The sequence below is a fragment of the Meriones unguiculatus genome, chromosome 10 (assembly GCF_030254825.1).
Source record: "Meriones unguiculatus strain TT.TT164.6M chromosome 10, Bangor_MerUng_6.1, whole genome shotgun sequence".
Taxonomy (NCBI): Eukaryota; Metazoa; Chordata; class Mammalia; order Rodentia; family Muridae; genus Meriones; species Meriones unguiculatus.
Window position 1 is genome coordinate 22,798,467 of NC_083358.1, and position 22,310 is coordinate 22,820,776.

The 22,310-nt window shown below is 45.7% G+C and overlaps 2 protein-coding genes across 3 annotated transcripts; both read right to left on the reverse strand.

Moving 5' to 3' along the window:
- Nucleotides 1–358: 358 nt before the first annotated feature.
- On the reverse strand, nucleotides 359–6,962 carry LOC110546267 (acylcarnitine hydrolase-like). Of its 2 annotated transcripts, XM_021633004.1 has the most exons (13): nucleotides 6,883–6,962; nucleotides 6,767–6,768; nucleotides 5,908–6,118; nucleotides 4,685–4,823; nucleotides 3,979–4,112; nucleotides 3,645–3,897; nucleotides 2,805–2,903; nucleotides 2,393–2,533; nucleotides 2,191–2,271; nucleotides 1,819–1,963; nucleotides 1,323–1,460; nucleotides 910–982; nucleotides 359–479 (listed from the first exon to the last, which is right to left on the reverse strand). In XM_021633004.1, exons 1-13 carry the CDS (start codon nucleotides 6,960–6,962, stop codon nucleotides 359–361), a joined length of 1,617 nt encoding a protein of 538 aa, XP_021488679.1. The 2 variants fall into 2 exon arrangements, with proteins under 2 accessions (XP_021488679.1, XP_021488687.1); XM_021633012.1 differs by lacking the exon at nucleotides 6,767–6,768 and having other exon boundaries at nucleotides 5,908–6,135; nucleotides 6,904–6,962.
- A 7,779-nt stretch (nucleotides 6,963–14,741) lies between these two features.
- LOC110546191 (acylcarnitine hydrolase-like) lies at nucleotides 14,742–22,047 on the reverse strand. Its single transcript, XM_021632874.2, has 12 exons — nucleotides 21,946–22,047; nucleotides 21,152–21,356; nucleotides 19,276–19,417; nucleotides 18,485–18,618; nucleotides 18,150–18,408; nucleotides 17,375–17,473; nucleotides 16,902–17,042; nucleotides 16,707–16,787; nucleotides 16,321–16,465; nucleotides 15,789–15,926; nucleotides 15,329–15,401; nucleotides 14,742–14,928 (listed from the first exon to the last, which is right to left on the reverse strand). Exons 1-12 carry the CDS (start codon nucleotides 22,019–22,021, stop codon nucleotides 14,742–14,744), a joined length of 1,680 nt encoding a protein of 559 aa, XP_021488549.1. The 5' UTR covers nucleotides 22,022–22,047.
- Between the last annotated feature and the right edge of the window lie 263 nt (nucleotides 22,048–22,310).

A 22,310-nucleotide genomic window follows, 5' to 3' on the forward strand; every position in this document is an offset into this window, starting at 1 on the left:
AAAGAGGATGGTGAAGATGAGAGATGAGGTGAGGAAAGAAGGAAGAAATAGTCCTAGTTCCAGTGGACTGTGAAGGACACGGGGGATTTTAGGGCTCATAAATTCACACTATTATAGGAGTGGGTCTAAAATAATGATCCAGCAGGATAAAGAGTCACATGCAGAGGATTTGTGATAAATGTAGAAGAACAGACAAGCGCAGAGGCTATGTGAATGTTGGAATCAACCCAGGCTCCTCAGTATGCTTTGGAAATCTAAAGCAGACTCCATCAGCAGCAATCCCACACAACATTCTTCACACAGGGCACTAAAGTTATTTTTGCATGTTCTGAGACCCCTTCTTGGGCAGAATCTTCATTCAGAACTTCAGCCTTCCAGCCTTCAGGGATCGGCCCACAGCGGGATGGATGTCAAGCTGTAGGTACTGCTCCTCATGGTCCAACATGGGCCAATAAGGTAGATCCTCACTATTGGGGTTCCTGTGGATATGACACCCAGAAAAGGAGGTTGAACTCATTCTGGTATAAAACCTGATCCCATGGTTTGGGTCAAGGCAGTGGAACAATTAGGCCAGTGCTTAAGGGGGCTGATGGAACAGGTGCCCTGATAATACAGATACAAGTATATTCACTAGTTTCTCCTTCTTTTGGGAAAGACTACCTGACCTATTTTATGTCTCCCTCTAAGAGCAAGATCTAAAGAAGAGTACCATAGCACTGTATCCCACCAGCTAAATCACTGTGAGATGACCAGAATCTGACGCTTACAAAGTATCTGTATAAATGTGTTATTGGGTAGAGAAGACTCTATCATGCAATGGAAGATCCACGCATGCTAGAAGGTGGCCATCCAAAAGGGAGTTCTAGACAGGGCCTCACATGTATAAGGTTGAGAGATGTGTGTTCTTACCCTTGTCTTGCAAAGTTGGCCCAGTATTTCATCATCCTTTTGTTCAGCAGCATCTCTTCCTTAGTGAAGTCAGCTGGAGTCATAAGGAAGACAAAGATCCAAGGATGTGTCACCTTATGCAACTGCCAACTCATTCTTCACACTCACCACCCCAGCTGTTGTCTGACACCAACTATTGGCTTTGCTATCTCTCGTCTTCACTATATAGAGTATCCAAGATCCATGAAAGCCTCTAATTGAATTTCTGCCACTGTGTGATATCATTTCTTCCATTACCAGCCATACTGGGAAGGGTCCAGCTTCTAAACTGGATACATGTATTTTTTGAGCTATAGGATTTCTCAAATGGACTCAATGCTAAGGAGTCATCTGGGACTTCATTTATTTCAAGGAAAAAAAAAAAGAAGACTCACCTTTTATGCCCCAGTAGAAGGACCCAAAGACAAAAGGAACCTCCTCTCCATGGTCAGCTTTCACATAGTGTGGCCTGATAAACTTCAGGAAGCTGGATGGATGTTGGAACTCATAGAAATAGACAGGGGCATGGGAACCTGCAGGTGGGGACAAATAATGACTAGGTTCCCCTCACCTGAAGGTTTTCTGATACATATTTTGTGACAAATACCTTGATATAATAACCTGGAATTACAAAAGTTAAGCAGGAGAAGGAGCTCCAGGTTGGAGTGCTAGCTATGGAAAAGCCCTTGGCTAAACAGTGCCCAAGGCCTTCCCAGCTGAGTAGTTTTGTTCAGTCAATAGAGTATCAGCAACCCACTTTCTCCACTGTATTTACATATCACAATTTTAAACTAGATATAGAGAGCCCTGGATACCACACTGCCCCACAGTGCCCACCTGTGACCCACATCTCCAAGATGCTTTCCTAAGACCTGTCACACATGTACTCACGCTGAATATGTGCTACTTGGAGTGCAGGGATCACAAACAGAAAACCTCCCATCATCTCTCTGAACTGCATTTGGAGGGTCTGGGGGTCTTTAGTGTCCCCCATGTACTCGTCCATCAGCAGGTCACTGCACTCAGGAGGCAGCATCTACAATCAGGAAGGATGAGGTTAGGCATATTCTAGGTGAGGTAGGTGACAGCCTTAATATTTGGGGAATGGCCCCTGGGATAACAATGGGTAAAGGCAAAACTGGTCAAGTTTTGAGGGGATCCCATACAGAATCACGCATATATACTGACCTTTCTTAATACGGATGCTATCTAAAAAGGAGTGTGTGGGACCCCTTTATTTAGATATGACCAGAGGTGTCTCACCATTTGTGCTGCTGTATTCTTCAGCACAGCCTGCAGGTTCTCTCTGGTTATTTTCTTTATTGTCTGAGCAGCACCCGTGGTCTGGGAGGCAGAAGACACTCTTAAGCATGGGATCTGGTAGACTTGACTTAAAACTGTATTGAGTTCCTACGGCTCAGCATATACGTCTCCAGGCTCCTAAAGGATTGTAAGTAAAACTCACCATGGGGAGAACCCAACCAAACTCATCATTGTTGACACCGATGATGCTGGGGACAGGGTGAAAATCCACAGAGGACAACAACTCTTTGGGATCCTTAGGTAGGAACACTCCATCCACCACAGCAGTGACATTTTTGAAATCCTGAGGGTCATTAAACATCAGTGCTGAAGGTTAATAAAATAAATATCCCGAGGTCCACTGAGTTATTCCACCGCTTTCTCATTTTCTCTTTAGTTTTGGGGTGATCTGCTCACTCTGGAGGAGAGTCTACGCTTTGATTAAGCTATCTTGGTGTTCATTTTATACACAGAACTGAAAGAAGGCAGCGTCATAAAGATGAGGTATTTGTTCAGAATCCCACATCATGTAGACCAGGATCTCCCAGAAACTCCAAGACACAAAATTCTCCCACCTTGTTAATGTCCAGAATCTCGGCTTCACTCTTGCCTCTCAGACAGTGCACCAGGCCCTCTGAGTTCATGGCGTCACATCCAGATAAGCTGGCCACCGTCTGTAAGGGGAATGAGCAGGGGCAAGAGTTTTCAATTCCAGACTGATTGTATTGCATCTAATTCTCACACTATACTGTGTGCTGTGTGGATTGGAATGAGTATAAATTGTTCCCATTAGGATTGCTGAAAGAAGACAGCCAGCAGGAAGTACCCTTTCTACCTGCATACTTGTTCTGTCTGTTCAGGCTAGTTTTGTTTTGTCTACCATCTTTCTCTGTTTCATGTATGAGGGAAGGGGTAAGTGTGCCAAAGTTTGTATATGAAGGTTAGAGAACAAAGTCTTGGTCTTTACTGTCCCCTTTGTTTAACAGGATATCTTTTTTTTTTCTGTCTACACTAATTGAGCCAGTCTGTCAGCATCCTGGGATTCTCTTGTCTTTGTCGCCAACTGACCACAAGAACATTGGGATTATAGGTAAATTATGCCATCTCAAGTGTTTTATGGGATCTGGGGATTTGAACACAGGTCCTCAGGCTTATATTAGAAGCATTTTAAAAAACCAGTGAACCAGCTCCAAGCCCATGTATGAGTATTTTTGTCAGAGATAGAAGTTTCTAATGGCAACTTTGCTGTCCTCATAACATACTCATCCGGTATAGGGAGAGGTATTGATTCTAACCCTTGAGCCCTTACAAATAAATGAAGAGAAGTCATTTCCCTATATCTTTGTTTTTTGGACTGAGCAGGAGGATAGTGCTGTGGCAATAGATACAAGATTGAAATGCTTGGAGACACTCACTTGGTAAATCTCCTCAGAGGAGTTGGCTACTATACCAGGCATCAGAACTACTCCACTCTCCATGATGGCACCACGGAAGAGTCCTTGGGACATGGGGGATACAACATGGAAAGACACACTTGCACCACCTGCAGACTGGCCAAAAATGGTGACCTGGTTGCCTCCAAAGTGGACGATGTTCTGCTGGACCCAGGGTACGGTGGCCACTTGGTCTAAAAACCCCCAGTTGCCTCTGGAGTGCTGGTCTCCAGTGCTGAGAAATGGAAGGGACAGGGATCACAGGGATGTCTAGGGTCTGCTCAGCTGTCGTTGCCCAGCCCAGACCTAGGCTCACCTGAAAAAGCCCAGGACACCCAGGCAATACTGGATAATGACCACCACTACATTCTCAGTAGCTGCCAGTGTGGATCCATCAAACATGGAAGCTGATCCTGTAACCAGTGCACCACCATGGATCCATACCATCACCTGGAGGAAGTCATGAGAGAGGCCAGGAAGCTCCTAGTTAGTCCAAGCTCTATTTGTCTGCTTACTACAATATCAATTGCTGTGCCTCTGTGAAGCTCCAGAAACCCATAAAAACCCTCAGGACTTTGGGGCCTTGGCCACAGCAGGCACTTCTAGATGCCTCATTGGTATATCTCTAGTCCCCATCCCCACCATGTGTCTCCGTTTGAATTAATGACACTGTATCGAGTAATGTCATCAATACCCAGATCCTTCAAAGTGGAACAAAAAGGGGTGTCTCCATGGATATCTTTCTGGATTAAAAATGAAAAAGATCATTAACATAGTCACAAGAGATAAGCCAAAAATAGAGATTTGGGTGACTTCAATGTTAAGGTCTCGCACACCTAAGTGGCTCTGCAAGGCTCAGGTTGTAGCATGAGTCCCGGTTTTGTCAAAGAGCTGGAGATTTAGATAGTTCAATGCTCCAGTGCTCTGTATACCATGCCCAGGTTTCAGTGCCATAGTGTGGCTTATAATGCCTTCTTTGAAAAATTTTTTTCTCCCCAAGTTGACTATGATCTGACACTCACAGGCAGGTTAGAACCCTCATGGGCATGAGATGGTGCATAGATATTGAGATATAGGCAGTCCTCAGACACAAAGATGGAAAGCATGGTCAGATTCATTTTCTTCAGGCTCTCCAAAGTCAATAAAAAATTTTGTGGACACCTGATGGAAATAGCAGACAGTTATTCCAAGAGATGTATAGTGATCAAAACCAATTGTGAGTCTGGACTGCTTTTCTCTCAGCCACCTAAGTCCATTCCAACCACTGTAAAGGCCACAGGCTCCATTAAACCTGGGGTAGAGGAGCCAGATTTCTAGGGAAGACTCCATTTGGGTGGGGCCTGGATGTTATTCTTTCTGAGTCTTGGAGAGAGAGACCTCTAGGTGTCTCTATGGAAATGATTGGCAGACTGTAGTAACATTCACTGAATTGTATAAAAATAGAATAAGCTAAGCATTAGCAGGCACGTAAGCATTTTCTAGTCTCTGTTTCTGGTTATGGATCTGATGTGACCAGCTTCGTTAACTTTGTTTCACCCAAATGATGGCTTGTTATCCCGAGCCTATAATAGTAGCTTTGTCTTCTAAGTTGTTTCTGTCGGTACTTTATTATCACAGCAACAGAAAACAAACCAAATTTGCCATATTGAAGTGTTGTACTTACACAGGTGCTAGAGGAATCAATGGACAATTCTACCCCAAAGGGTAGGGAGTAGTTCTTCATCCCATGTACAGACTTTTCAGGGAACTACTTCTGCCTAGAATGTCTCCAGAGAGAACTGATTACATATACTTGTTCTTTGGTCAATGGCACTTGGCCCTGTTGGTTGTACCAGTGACTGCTAGGGTGGGGTTAGCATGTCTCCATCAGTACTGAACTCCTCCGGCACCTGACACTTATTCTCTTGGATTCAGGGGCCCTTGCTGCCTAATAGGTAATATTACCTCATGCCCAGAGATGCCTCCTGCTGTGGTAGAGAACACTGGGCTTAATTTGGATCTGTGAACAATTTGATCTTTTTTCTTCTCAATAGCATCTGCATCTAACTTTCTATGAGTTCTGACCTAGGAGCCTGGCACAGTTATTCTACTCAACCTCAGCACAACATTAGAAGAACGCATGGGGTACTCCCCAACAAGGAGAGAAAACTGCATGTAGCCGAGATGGAGAAACACCTCAGCATGGACCAGGGCCTGGAGCACATTCTCACCCCAGTGCCTAAAACCCTCTGGGCCCAGAACTTACATGGCTGGTTGTGATGTAGCATCTCTCACACCACTCCATGGCTCAGGGTACTCAGGAGGTGCAAAGCACAGTGGTCCTACAGGTGGCTTGGCAAAGGGAATTCCCAGAAAGGTGTCAACATCAGTGTTGGTGTTCTTCACATGAACAACACTGCCTCGGATCTGGCCTGTGTGTGTGTTTCTGATGGGGCTGGCCTTTGATGAGTCCTTACCTGTGGGTGAAGAGAGGCCATCAGGGGGAGTTTTCTGTAATCGGCTGCCAGCCGATTGTGAAGATTCCCATCTCATTGTTATCAGGACACAGAGAAGGGAACCCAGGGCCTCCCATCCTCAGTTCACCTGTGGGATGTGAGTGTGGGAGCTTCCCTATGCCCTAGGGCCAGAAAAGGGCATCAGAGCATTTCTCTGGCCAAAGAGGTCAGACACTCACAGCCATTTGGACACATGAATTCATGATTATTGTCATTCTTATCCAAATGTCAGTAGTAGATACAGTGATAGCCATATACCAAGAAGGAAAAAATGTCTTCTCACTTTTTCTTGAATCATTTACTGCTCTCTCCAGAGCTCTTTACACTGAACTGTCTCCTCAGTATAGAGTGATCTTAGATGTCTCTGACCCTCTAGTACTAGTGAGCCCACAAAATGTGTGGGGTTTTTTGGGGGGAATTGGTAGGCAAATACTTCCTATACCTTTATCTACTGCACCAGTCCTCAAACTGTAATGACCATTAGAAAATGCATATTTCTGATAGTCTCAGGAACTGAGAACCACAGAAGAGAAAAATAACAGAAAGTAGTAATACAAATAAACGGGTGGGTAGCAGCTTCTAAAACCATTGAACCCACAGGTTGAGAACCCCTGATCTATTATTTCCATTAACCCCCATGCCCTTCCTCCCACGAGCCCAGCCTCTGACATTCAGGATTTCAGCAGCTCTGTCTCCAGTCAGTCCCCACTGCCTGTTTAGGGAACCTCACCCTGCACAAGGAGGAGAGAAGCAGGAGCCCAAGGAGCACAGCTTTCAGCCAGCTGTGCAGTTGGTTCAGGGGCATGATCAGCTCCCAGGCCTGAGTCTGTGCTGGTAGGGTGACCACCATTCACAAACAAGAAGAAGAACTTGTGAGCCTTGCCCAGGCAGGAATTTAAACCAAAAGGATGTAGGTGGAGCAAGTTCTCATTGTAGGAAACTGATAAGTGAGAAGTGATTAGAGCCAAGGGCCTGGAGGGAGGGCAGAGCCACTGTATTAATCAGGGTTCTCAAGAGTAGCAGGACCCACAGAGTGTATCTCTGTACATAAATACATGGATATGAGATTCATTAGAATAATTTGCATGCTATGGGGTTAGTAATTGAGCAATGGCTGGTCACAAATGGACAGTTCAATAATCTAGATGTTGCTCAGTCTTCAAGGCTGGGTGTCTCATCTGGTGTTCAGTAGACTCTGAAATCCTGGAGAAATAGTTTCTAATGCCAGTGAAAGAAAGAATTTCCTAGCAAGGTGGGAGGAAGTAGATAAAGAGCCAAATCTTCTTTTCATGTCTGTTATAGGCTTCCAGCAAGAGTGGGCCAGATTAAAGATATCTTCCTTTATCATCAGGGAAATGCAAATCAAAATGATTCTGAGATTCTATCTTACAACAGTCAGAATGGCCAAGGTAAAAAACTCCAGTAAAGACACACAGTGGCAAGGATGTGGAGCAAGGTCGGGGGACACTCCTGCATTGCTGGTGGAAATGCAGACCCTTGTACAACCACTGTGGAAACCAATCTGGAGGTCTCTAAGAAAATTGGGAATAGTTCTACCTCAAGACCCAGCTATCCCACTCCTGGGTAAATACCCAAAAGATGCCCTACCATACCACAAGGACACTTGCTCAACTATCCTCATAGCAGCTTTATTTTTAATAGCCAGCAATTGGAAATAACCCAGATGTCCCTCAACCGAAGAATGAATAAAGAAAATGTGTTACATTTACACAATGGAATACTCCTCAGCTTATTAAAAACAAAGACACCATGCAATTTGTAGGCAAATATACAGAACTAGAAAAGATCATCCTGAGTGAGGTAACCCAGACCAAGAAAGAGGCACATGGTATATACTCAGTTATAAGTGGATATCAGCCATAAGTACAGGGTAACCATACTACAATCCACAGACAGAAGAAGCTGAGGAGGGCCCCTGGGATGATGCTTGAATCTCACTCAGAAGAGGAAATAAAATAGACATCTGAAGTAAATGGAGGAAGGAAGGAGGTGGGAGAGGGGGTGAGGAGGGTATTGGGGGTAGCGATCAGGTGTGGGAGAGTGGAGGGTTGCATGGTGTAAGGGGGAGGATGGGAGAAAGAAATCGGTAGGGGCTTATCTCTGGGACAGGGGAGGCTCCTAGGAGTCTGTGGGGATGACCCTAGCTGGGGGGAGGGAAGGGGGTTGGGGATGTAAAGGAGCCTGAAGTCTCCACCTCCGGTAGCCAGGTGGGACTTCCAGTGGAGGGAGAAGGACACCAACCCACTCATAAAACCTTCAACCCCAAATTTGTCCTGCTTACAAGAAGTCTAGGGATAAAGATGGAGCAGAGATTGAGGGAATGGCAAACCAGTGACTAGTCCACCTTGAGACACACCCCACAGGAAAGAGCCAACCCTGTCACTATTAATGGCACTCTGCTATGCTATACTAGGAGCCTAGTATATAACTAACTGTCTTCTGAGAGGCTTCATCCAGGAGCTGATGGACACAGATACAGAAACCCACAGCCAAACAACAGGACAAACTTGGGGAGTTTTATGAAAGAGTGGGAGGAAAGATAGAGGGAATACAAAGGGGTCAAGGACACTACAAGAAGACCTACAGAGTAAACTAACCTGGGCCCAGGAGGGCTCACAGAGACTGGACCACCCACCAAAGAGCATGCATGGGTTGGACCTAGACCTGCTACATATATGTAGCAGATGTGCAGCTTAGTCAATGTGTGGGTCGCCCAACAATGGCATCAGGAGAATCTCTAACTCTGTTGCCTGCCTATGGATTCCTTTCTCCTAGCTGGGCTGCCTTTTCAGGCCTCGTAGGAGAGGGTATGCTTAATTCTGCTGTGACTTAAGATGCCAAGGTGGGTTGATACCCCTTGGGAGCCTCCCCTTCTCTGAGAAGGAGATGGAGGAATTGGGGAGGGATGTGTGAAAGTGGGACTGGGAGAAGAAGAGGAGGGGGGCTGGATTTGTCTGTAAGTGATTAAAGAAATAAAGAAAAAATTAAAAATAAAAAAGAATAAATTAAAAACGCCATCTTCCTGCCTCAAGATCTAGATTAAATAAGTGTGACTTCCTACCTCAAATGACCAGACTAAAAGTAAATTTACTTACTTCAAACCAAGCCCAAAACAAACAAAAATAAAACAAAACCAAAACCAAAACAAAACCCTCACATGTGTGCCCTCCATTTTTGGATTCCAGATGTAGCCAAGTTGACAGCTAAGACTAGCCATCACAGCCACCTCTGCTGTTTCTGTTCCTTCTGTGGCCTCCTGGAAAGGCACAGTGTGGATTCCTAAGCTCTTCTGGCATACCAGGAACACTGTCCTCCTTCTGGGCAGAAAGATGTACAAGGAGTAGCCAGAGGCCTTTTGTGAATAGGTCATATTCAAGCTGTCACAGGAGAGACAGGCAAGAGCAAGAGCTCTGAGTGTGATCTTTCTTCATCCTCAAGACTCTCCTGTGCTTTGACGATTCAGTTTACTGAGCCTGCTTCCAGGGTCCCTGATCCTTACAATGATCTTAGGTCATGGATCTTTCATCAGAGCACACTGCAGTTCTGATGTTTTTAAAGACCCCAGCTTCTATGCACTTTGCCTTTATGATGTGTCTCCCCTAGTGGCCAGCTCCTGCCAAGATCAGCAGTCCTTTATTCACTTAACAAATACTTTTTAATTGTTTGAATTTATTTATTTATTGTGCTCATGCACATATTATGATGGTGTTCCCAAGCCAAGGCTCACATATGGAGATGAAAAGGCAATTTTTGTAAGTCCATATTCTCCTACTGTGTGGATCACAAAGTGGAACTTGGGTCATCAGGCTTGGAGAAAAGTTCTCTTACCACTCTCTGACCACTCACTCTCAACCACATGACAAGTATTTAATCTGGTCTTGCTTGCCCCATTGGGTCAACCTATGATAAAGCTGAGATACATGCCTATAAATCAGTCTCAGAATCAGAGTGAACCATGGCAGGATAAATTAAAGAAAGCAGGAGTGGGATCCCATCCCCAGTCCAGCCTGAATCCGTGGAGGAAGTATTGTGCGGATCAGTGTCAAACAGCCTTTAGTGCACCTGAGAATTGACCTTGGCTCCAAATCATGATTACCATCATTATTATTTAAATAATAACCTAAAGCCTTGCAACATGGCACTACAGGTCTTCTTCCTAGGTTTCTCTCTGGCTGTTTCCCTGCATAATACAGTATGGGTTTCCCTGCCTCCTCAAATAAACAGGGCTTTCTTTAATTTACTGTCACCCCTCCGATGCACTCTTGTCCTGTCTCTCTGCTCTGAGTTCCCTACCAAAGGTGCTGGGTGACCATGAGGGCTGAGAAGTTTTCATTCGCTCCAATCTTGGTATGAGGGAACCAGATCCCAGTGGATGCTGGGCGTCCCTGTGCTGCTTAATCCCAGACATTTTTATAGCGCAGTAAGGGAAATCCCTGTGTGCTCTGTCACTCACTGCACCATCACTCAGAGGCCCTGTGTTAATGCCCATGGCCACAGTGAAAATGTGAAAGAAAGAAGACACTCAGGCTGTGTTCTGTGGAGGGAGGCAGGGAGTAGAGAGAGCATGAGATAAAGATAGATATGAGAGACAGAGAAATACAGAGATAGATAGATAGATAGATAGATAGATAGATAGATAGATAGATAGAAGAAGTACAAGCTCAACTCCATGAAAATACCTTCAATGAGTTGCTACTCTATGCCCATTCAATATAACCAGGTTTTTATAGTCAAATGTTGGCAAAGACATGGAGCCACTGGTACTGTCATACATGGCTGGGAGAGGTACAAATGATACCTTATAGTCATTATAAGCGACAGTTTCTTTAAAAGTGAAACACACATTTAACCTATGATTGAGTAATTGTACTGCCAGTTCTTTAGTTCAATGAATTAACAACACCAATCACAAAGCTCGTATTTCAAAAGTTCTTAAGAGTTTGATTAAAAATAGTCAAAATTGTCTTCCTCTGTGGGTTGGTAAGGCTGAACCCCCCTCAGGGGGGACCTGATAGACTAGGATCAGATGGAAGGGGAGGAGGACCTCCTCGATCAGTGGACTGGGGGAGGGGCAAAGGTTGGGAGAAGAGGGAGGGAGGGTGGGATTGGGAAGGAATTAGGGAGGGGGCTACAGTTGGGATACAAAGTGATTACCTTCCCCCGAGGGGGGAGCAGCCTTACCAGGCCACAGAAGAAGACAATGCAGCCACTCCTGATGAGACCTGTTAGACTAGAATCAGAGGGAAGTAGAGGAGGACCTCCCTTTTCAGTGGACTGGAAGAGGGACACTGGTGGGGAAGAGGAAGGGTGGGATTGGGAGGGGAGGAGGGAGGGAGGTACAGGGGGGATACAAAGTGAATAAACTGTAATTAATAAAAATAAAAAAATTAATTTTAAAAATGCACAAAAAATACCCAAAATTGCTTTTCCACCACCATTTTAAATCCATCCTCCTGCATTCAAAGGAAGGGCTCTTCCCTGCCCAGATACTTAGTCAAGGCTAGAAGATAGTCCCATCTTCAGGGAGTGTATGGGGGTGATTCTAGCTGAGAATCCTAGTAGTTGGGTCATGGAGACTGAAGAGGAAACCCTCTAATCAGACAGGACTCCTAGTAAAGAAATGGGAAAACCAACCCATCCTTAAAAACTTTGACCCAAAATTTACCCTGCCTACAAAATGTGCAGGCATAAAGACAGACCAAAGATTAAGGGAATAGCCAACCAATGCCTGGCCCAACCTGAGACCCACCCCGTAGGAGAGAGTCAATTATTAACGATACTCTGTTATACACAATACTATTAGACAAGGAGCCTAGCATAGCTGTCCTCTGAGAGGCTCTATCAGCAGCAGATCGAAACAGATGCTAAAATTCACAGCCAAACACTGGACAGACAGCAGAGAGACTTGTGGGAAAGTGGGAGGAATAATAGAAGGACCTGCAGGTGCTAGGAACTCCACAAGAACACCAACAACCAACTAACCAGGGCCCAGAGGGGTTTGTGGAGACTGAAGCACCAACCAAGGACCATACATAGACTGGACCTAGGCTTCCTACATAGATGTAGCATATGGGCAACTCAGACTTTATGTGGGTCCCCTAGAAAGGGGAGTGAAGGCTGTCTCTGACATGGACTCTGTTGCCTGCCTTTTGTTCATTTTCCCCTGGAGGGGGTACCTCGCCAGGCCACAGGGGAAGAGGACACGTTCTGTCCTAGTGTAACTTGATGAGCTGGGGTGAGTGGGTATGGAGGGAGTCTCCCTTTCTCAGAGGAATAGGGGATAGAGAAGAGGGAGGGAGGATGCAATCAGGAGGAGAGGTGGGAGTGGGCTACGATCTGATCGGGATGTAAAGTGAATAAATAAATAAATTAATTAAAAAAACAAAGGAAAAAAATCCCATCTCTTTTCTGGCTCTGTTGTTTGGAATGTGAAATGTAGGAAAATCCCTACTGATGATGTTTCAGTGATTGATCTTCAACAAAATGGGTGGAAGAGAAAGGACTTTGCGAAGCCAGAAATGAATTCTTGTACCCCAGGGGGGCAAGTTGGTCACAGGTAGCATTTAGAGAATGATGGATTCAGCCTCTTAATGATAGAGGGAAAGTACTTTGGGGAACACAGGGGCAAACTGAATACAATTTGTCACCTTTGTAAAACAGTATAAAGTATGAAAGTTTAGGGACAACAGTAAGGTAAGAATGAAAATGAAACCATAAGAGAAGAAATAGTAGTAGTGCCAGGAAGAGACAGGAGATTTGGGGGTCAGGCTCTGAGACAGGGAACAGATATTTCCCTGCTGGATATTTCTGGACCTTCAGACACCACTCCAATATTTATAGTGTTATATTTTTATAATCACATTTAAAGATTCAGAGCTATGATCTACAAATAAGAAGACACATTGTATTTTGGGGTCTAGTTTACTTCATTCAGTATATTTCCTTGTTCCATCCACTTACTTGAACATGATTTTACATGATTGAGGGTGAACATAAAATTACAGTAATAATGATAATATTTAATAAGTCTGTGCCTCAGCTTCTGTAGTGCTAGGATTGCAGGAATGTGCCACGCTGCACCTGGAGGAAAAATGTGGGTGAGAGAGTGGGAGCAGACAGAGTCAGAGAAAGAAACAGAAGGAAAGTGAGAGTGGAGCAGCCCCACCCAGCACCCCTCTGCAGGACGGACAGTTATGAGTGACTTCCTGGCTTCCACAGCTCTGTAGTGTGTCTTGTGTTTTTTTTTTTTTTAAACTCAGTTGTTGGCCAGTTAGAGGGACCAGAGGAGAAAAGCACTTGCAGCCAAGCTTGATGAAAGGCTGAGATGGAGAGCAACAATGAGAAAGATGGAGGCAGGAGCTAAAAGTCTCCGGAAAGTGGGAGTGTTGGCAAGCTCAAGTGGTCCCAGCAATTGAGAAGCAGAGGCTGGTGGATCTTGGGTTTAATACCAGGTTGAAATACACTGCAAACACCCATGCCCTGCCTAAAAAAGAAAAAAAGCGAAATAATGGTAACAATCATAAAAGTAGAAACAAAGGTACAGGAAAATATCTACAATGAGACACAAGCAAACACCCACCCAGTGACCATATTAACAATTCTCAAGTCCCAGTGCAGGTGGGGATATGCAGCAATTGCCATCCCACACCTGTCTACAGGGGCTGAAATATGACACAATCATTTTGGAAGACAGTTTGGCACAATGTTTCTGGGAATCAGTTCTTTTCTTCTACTGTGTGGGTCCTGGGAAGCAAACTCAGATCACCGCGTTTGATGACAAATATGTAGTCTTTGGGTCTGTATTGTGAGGCAGCTAGCCCTTGCCTCACAGTAGATATGCTGGCAGCTTGACTCTATATTTCTTGGCCTACAGAACTTTACATACATTTCTGCTGTTTACAAACCATGAGGCTTATGATTGTTCTTGTTTATGAGATGTAGGTCTTGCTATGTTGCCCAAGCTGGTCTGGAACTCTTGGGCTCAGGAAATATTTCCTTTTAGTTTCTGGCCCCAGTTGGGGCCACAGATACCTACCACAAGACTTGGGGTGGGGGCAGCTTGTGATCTGCCTGGAATAGCAGCTTGAACTTATTAAGACAATAGGACTTTGGATAAGCAGGTTTTCTAATGGCCACTTGTAAATACATGGAAACATGAATGAATGAAGGGTGTAGGGTCTTGATTTAGCCAACCCTGTGTAGTCAACATCCCTCAAAGTTTCTGGGTTTTGGTCTTGGAGAAGAAAAGAGGATGGAGAGAAGATGAGGGAGGAGAAGGGATAGCAGTCTAGTACCAGAGGAGTGTGAACGAAGATGGGGGCACTTAGGGACATAAACATCCACACTTACATGAGAGCCTTTATGGACTAGGTCTAAAAGTTTGCCTAGCCTTTTGAGTAAGGAATGGCAATGTTTGACATACATTTTGGCCTAATGGACAACTGTAGAGGTTGGAAACTGTTATGTTAGTGTTGGAATTAATGCAGTCTTCTAAATGGGCTGTGAGAATCTCAGGCTAACTTCAATTTTACTGAAGTTCACATACCTTTTCTTACACTGAGCACTATGCATTTTGGTTCTTGCCATGAGACCCTTTTAGCTCTTGAATCTTCTGGGGCAGAGTCTTGGTCCAGAACTGCCACCTTTTGGCCTTCAGGGTTTGGCCCACAGAAGGCTGGAGGTTCAGCAGCAGGTACTTTTCATCTTGGTTTGACACTGGCCAGAAGGGCAAACCCTCGCTGTTGGGGTTCCTGTGGATGTGCCAAACATCAGGAAAAGATGAAGATCACTCTCATCTAAGGCCTGGCCTCCCAATGGGAGTTAGGGTAATGGACTAAGAAAACCAGGGGCCTGATGGTGCACACATCCTGATTTAGGGATACAAGTATGATCCACTAGTTTCTAGTCCATGTGGAATAAGGTTATTTGGCCTGTTTTGTTCAGAGGCAAGGTCTAAAGAACAGTACCACGGTACAGTGACCCATCCACAGGTCACTGTGAGCTGGTCACTAACCAACACCTACAAAGTGTCTATCTCCATGTTCCTTGGGTACAGAGGACCCTATCATATGATGAGGGATCCGTGTATGCAAACGGATAACTACATGGAGACCCAACCCTTAGAAGGATAAGGGAGGAGCATCCCCTTACCCATATCGTGCAAAATTGGCCCAGTACTTCATCATCCTCCTGCTCAGCACCTTCTCCCGCACAGTGAGGTCAACTGCAGATGAGAGGACAAGGGCCCAGATTCCAGCCATTTAATGCAGCTGCCCAAGTCATGCTTCATTCTCACTATGTCAGCTCTACCCTAAAACTGAACTCTAGGCTTCGTTCCCTCCCTTCTTTATAGCCCACCACCCAAGATCCATTTAGTCTTTGAAGTAAATTCTCCCAGGCCCATTCCTGATCCAGTGAATCCTCATTTCCTCCAGCACATGCCAAACTAGGAAAGGACCGGACCCAGCATAGGGTTTGAGCTGTGAGGTGGTACAGACTTGATGCTGCTTTCCCCAGAGCCTTGGGGTCCTAAATTGGACTCAAAGCTCAGATATCCTTCAGGCACAAACTTGGTTCTCTATCCTATTTGTGGAAAACAAGAGAGACTCACATTTAGCACCCCAGAAGAAGGATCCAAAGATCAGGAAAACTTCATCACCATGGTCAGCCTTTACGTGCCGTGGCCTGAAAACCCTGAGATAGGTGGCCTGATGCTGGTACTCATAGAAGTAGACAGGGGCATGGGAACCTGAGGGCAAGGACACATGGTGACATAAGTGAAGCTTGCTTCATACAGTCCCACCCCACATTTGGTAACAACATAATTTGATCTCAAGTTATCTCAAATCAAAACAGTTGAATCCTGGAACATTGGCTGTAGAAACCCCACTGTTAAATAATGACTCTGCCCTTCCCAGGGGCAATGGTATGTGAAGTCCCAGACATCACTCAGCTGCTTCCTCATCTGTGCCCAGATAAGATGTCACTTTCTTACACTCAACATAAGGATTTACTAGATAAAGACTATTAGGGTTTGGAAACAGAGGTCTGATCCAGACACCGGTCAGGCCTGGACACTACAGAGCTCACTTGGGACCTAGAGCTCTGAGCTCCTCCCTCAGCCTTGTTACAGACGTACTCACGCTGAAAATGTGCTACTTGGAGTGCAGGGATCACGATCAGGAAGTCCCCTACCATCTCCGTGAACTGTTTTTGGAGGGTCTGGGGGTCTTTAGTGTGCCCCATGTACTCTTCCTGTAGCAGGTCACTGCACTCAGGAGGCAGCATCTACCACATTGTGATGACAAAGAATGATGTTAGTCACTAGGATGGGTAAGGAACATCATTAGGGAGAAGGAATGCAGATGAAGTCTGGTATTAGAGGAAAGCTCTGAGTGATATCAACCAGCCAGCCACAACACACACACACACACACACACACACACACACACACACACACACTTCACGAGATATCTTCGCAGGATATTGAAACATCCTCTCAGTGGGGGCAGGCCTCAAAGATTCTCACCATCTCTTTTGTTGTGATCTTCATAATAGGCTGCAGGGTCCTTCTGGTTATTTTCTTTATTGTCTGAGAAGTGCCGAAGACCTGGGGTATGTAGAATGTTTTGAGTCTGAAGTGGGCTGGATATGGATCAGCGAATCTTGCATTGCCCACCATAAGAGACCCCCCCACACACAGAAGATTCGACCCAGGCCTTACCAGTGGGAGAGTCCAGCCAAACTCATCATTTGTGACACCAATAATGCAAGGGACAGGGCGAAAGTCAGAAGAGGCCAAGAGCTCCCAAGGATGTCTGGGTAGGAACTCCCCATCCACCACAGTAGGGATGATCCTGAAGACCTGAGTGACATTCAAGGTTAGTATTGAAGATCTCTCTCTATCTACATATACATACATACATACTACATACATAAATACATATATATTTTGATGACCATTGAGTGTTCTCCATCATTTCCCCGTATTTTAATTTGTCTCAGGCTGGTCATTCCTACCACACCTCCCCATCTCACCCCTGATGAGACCCCACATTTAGATTAACCTTTCATTTTCCACCCAGGACTAAAGAAACGTTAAGCCGTGCAGATAAAGTAAATTGTCCAGAGTAGTGAGGATTTGTAGTCACATACCCTACTGTCTACCCTCTTCCCGGGCACACAAGTTCTGCCAACCTTGTTAATAGCCAGAATCTCTGCTTCACTCTTGCCTCTTAAGCAGCGCACCAGGGCCTCTGAGTTTGAAGTCTCACAACCAGATAGATTTGCCACCGTCTGTAATGGGAGTAGGCATGAGTTGACTCAGTTTTTTTCCTGGTAAGCAGCAGCATATTCCAAGTCCCAAGTGGGTACCAGTGTTCCTAAATATACCACCCTGTTGTGTGTTATGTACAGATTACAATACAGTGTGAAACTGTTCCCGTTTTCCTGTTGCTCAGAGTTGACAGCTGAGAAAGAGGTCATTCTGTCTGCCAGTTTCTGTGGTTGTTTTTATGTTCGTATATGTTCCTGTATAACAATGGTATTGTGTGCTGCATTTTGCCCATGAAAATCAGAAGACAACATTGGATATCTGACTTTGCCTCTGCCACCCACTTCAGCATAGAAACAGTGGGATTGCAAATAAGTACTACTATATCTAGCCTTATGTAGTTTCTGGGGATTTGACCAACGGTCCTCACACTGGCACAGCAGGCTCTCTTACCCACTGAATCATCCTCCAAACCCATGAATGCTTGTTTTGGCCAATGATGGAAGCTGATGAGGGCAGCTTTGCAAACCACATGCATAGAGTACAGGGAAGTAGATTCTAATCCTTGAACTTCTTAGAAATGATTGGAAAGAAGCTATTTTTTCATGGTACTTGATTCCCCACTGAATAGAGTACTGGAGTACCAGAGGCTGAGAGCTAAGACAGAAAGTCAGGGCTGGGATGATGAAGGACACTTACCGTGGAGACCATCTCAGAGGTGTTAGATATAAGGAGAGGCAGCAGAGAAACCCCACTCTCCATGATGGCTCTGTGGAAGAGTCCTTGGGACATGGGGGACACAACATGAAAAGACACACTGATGCCACCTGCAGACTGGCCAAAAATGGTGACCTGGTTAGGGTTGCCTCCAAAGTGGGCGATGTTCTGCTGGACCCAGCGCAGGGCAGCCACTTGGTCTAAGAAGCCCCAGTTGCCTCTGGCATGCTGGTCTCCAGTGCTGAAAAATAGAAGGGACAGGAATCATAGGGTTGTCTAGGTTCTGCTCAGGCCACATTGCCCATCCCCAGGCTCACCTGAAGAATCCCAGGACACCCAGGCGATACTGGATAGTGACCACTACCACATCCTCAATGGCTGCCAGCATGGATCCATCATACATGGAAGCCATGCCTATAACCAGAGCACCACCATGGATCCACACCATCACCTAGAAAAATCAAGAGAGATGCCAGGAGGTTTCTATCCAGCACAAGCTCAAGTGGGACTTCCCCCTACATTATTGACTGCTGTGTATCCGTGCAGCTAAACACACACATAAGACTCATTAACATCTTAGACCAGGCCACAGATAAGTAACTAAAGTCTCATCAACATATTCCCAAACCCCACTGTGGCATCAGAAATCTCAGCTTGGATTTAAGTCCAGAGTAATGTCACTGTCACTCTCAGACAAAAGTGTGGAGAAGGGTGTCTCTATAAGCGCTTCTCCCTCCTCCCCCCGATTATGAATCAAAAGCATCACCAACGATAGCACAACCAATATCCCATGCTGTAAATTTGGCTTATCTCAGTGTTTGACCCTTGGACACTTGACTGGGTCTCTAGGACTCAAGATTGTAGAGTGAGTTTTTAGTTAATCTGTGGACCACACCCCCAGATCTCTCAGAACTACAGTACTCTATGTTTCATATCCAGGGCATAAGTTGTTCACATGGCTGGAAAAAAAAAAACCATTCTTGGCCCCACTAGAGAAAGTCTACATCAGGTCTACACTGCAGTAGAGCTCAGGTCAACTTTGTCCTTTCTAATCTTCCTGGGAAAGAAATCTCTGTTCCCACCCAGGTGGCCATGGCCCAACTCTTACAGGCAGGTTAGACCCCTCATGGGCATGGGCTGGTGTGTAGATGTTGAGGTACAAGCAGTCCTCAGATGTGGACATGGGAGGCATGAACAGCTTTATCTTCTTCAGACCCTCTAAGTTCACTATATCATCATTTTGTAGACACCTGTTGACAATGACAGATGCTGATCCCAAGAAATATTCTGTGATCAAAACCTGTATGACCTAGTAATATCAGAAGATACATGCATAAAGTCTCACCAACATTGAAGCCTAAACACGAGCTAAAAAATGTAGGGCATTAATAGACATACTAAAGTGGATAGATAAAGACCATGGGGGCCTCAACCCTACACAAAGAGCTAGAAGTAATTAAGGAATGCCCACAGTGGGAGAAAAATCTCCCCTAAGGAAGAGCACTCCTGTAGGTTATCCAAAACTAAATGGTCAGCCACAAAACATATAAAATACTATAGACTAAGCAGGTATTACGTATGTACTATTCCTAAATAATACATAGATACATGTAACAACAATCAATGGAAAAAAAGGCCATGAATTTCAGAGAGCAAGAAGGAGTATGTGGGAGGGCTTGGAGGAAAGAAACAAAGGGAAAAGATGATATAATTATATTATAATCTAAAAGAAAAGAAAAAAGAAAAAAGCAGAGCCTTGAGATTTCCTCCCTTTCCTTGAGATTTCACCCTCAACACTTCCTCACGCATGATTCCTCTCCACAATCCCTTCCTATCAAGGTAAGGGCCACTGGCTCTGTGGGGGCTGTGAGGGATCCAGATTTCCAGGGAAGTCTCTAGTTGAGTGGGGGCGCCCTTCATGAGGTTGGGATGTGGAGGCGTCTTAGATTCTCTATGGAAATGATTAATTGCTTGTAGTGATATTCACCCCTTCTCCCTGTACTGCTGTGATGATTAGTTTTGACTGTTGGCTTGACACCCAGTAGAATCACCTGGAAAGAGAGTCTCAAGGAGGGGCTGCCCAGATCAGGTTGGCTTGTGGGAATTATCTCGATGACATAAATTAAAGTAGGAATGCCTGCTTATTGTAGTGTCACCATTCCCTACCTAGCGAGTGACTTCTGAACTGTGTAAGTAGATGAGGCGAGCTGAGATTAGCAGGCACCTGTGCACTTTCTGCTCTCTCTTCCCGGTTAGCAACGTGATGTGACCAGCTTTCCTTAATGCAATAGCTTCTAAAGAGCCTTCCTCCTATGATGGTTGTAACCAGGACCTGAAACCTGTGGTGAATCCTTCCTCCCCTCAGCTGCTTTTGTCAGGGCACTTTTAGTACAGCAACAGGAAAGGAAGTAAGGCACCTGGATATTTGGGTGCTGTGTTCACAATGGTACTGTAGGAATGAATGGTCAGTGTTGTCCTACGGGGACTAGGAAATCCCTCATCCCATGTCCAGACTCTCAGGGAATCTCTCTGTCCTACAGATTCCCCAGGGGAAGCTTTCATACCTGTTCCCCGGGTGCTGGCCCTTGACCTATGGGTTGTCACAGTGACTGTGCAGGATGCTCATCACTGCTGCCCTCCTGAGGGACTTGCAGTGCATGACAGCAGACTCTGGGCTCTTGCTTACTATACACACACTGAACTTTGTCCACAGACCTCTCCTCTGTCAGAGAGTTCACTCAGCACAATCTGATTCTGGGATCAGTTTGGATGAGCTTCTCACTATAGGTGCCACGCTCTAGCCCAGGAGTCTGACACAGGCATTTTATTCTGATCCTTAGCTGCAGAAAAATGCATGGGAGATGTCACTCACCACAGGCAAAGAACTGCTGTGTAGCTGAGATGGAGGAAACACTTCAGCATGGTCCAGAGCTCAGAGCACATTCTCATCCCAGTGCCTGAACCCATCTGGGTCCAGAACTTACCTGGCTGGATGTGAGGTCCCATCCCTCACACCATTCCATGGTTCAGGGGCCTCAGGAGGTGCAAAGCGCAGTGGTCCTACAGGTGGCTTGGCAAAGGGAATGCCCAGGAAGGTGTGGACATTGAGTTTGGTGTTTTTCACATGGGTGAGGCTGCCTCGGACCAGGCCTGTGTGTGTGTTTCTGATGGGGCTGGCTGAGTCCTTACCTGTGGGTGGAGCAGTGTCATCAGTGTTATTTTCTGTAATCAGCTGCGACCAGGCTGAGGGCATTCCCACCTCATTTTTTTTTTACCAGGGTACAGAGGAAGGAAACCCAGAGCCTCTCAGTTAAGCTGTGGGGTCTGAGAGTGGGAGCTTCTCTGTCCCTCAGGCCCAGCAACCTTTCCTATTCTCCTTTTGAAGGATGCCAGAGCATTTTTCTGGCCAAAGAAATCACCCACTCAGAGCCATTTGGCAGCCTGAAGGTATTCTTACTATCCAAAGTAGGAACAGCCACAGACACCCACAGAGATGGCAAATGCCCCTTCTGCTCTTCTCCTGACCCTTGGGTTCAGCTCCTTGGAGCCCCTCACACTGGGCTGGCTCCCCAGTATGCAGTAACCTAGAACATCTCTGACACTCTGCGTGTTACAGCGGTCACTCTGGGTTTTAGTGGGGGTGTTGGGTGGCACACATTCCCCACACTTTCATCTAGATGAGCCTCTCCCTCCCTGGCACCTTCCTCCCACAAACTCAGCTTCTAGCTGAAATGGGCAGCTCTGACCCTGGTTCCCGTCACCACTTAGGGAGTCTCACCCTGCACAGGGAGAAGGAGAATCAGGAGCCCAAAGGCCACAGCATTCAGCCAGCCGGGAAGTCTGTCCAGGGGCATGATCGACTCCCAGGCCTGAGTCTGTTCTACTACAGACTGACAGTGTTTCAACAACAGAAACAATATTATATAGGCCTTTCCCAGACAGGATGGAAAGGAATGTAGGTGGGAGACCACGTGGGGTGGGGCCACGTTTTTACTTCCTGAGAACTAAAGAAGTGACAGGACCCACAGCCTAGCACAGCCGGACTTCCTCCTTCGTTCCTTTCTGGCTCCTCGGACATGAAACAGTCATGGCTTCTCCAGCCTCCTCCAATCTGCAAGGTCTGCTGTGATTCAACACTGCACT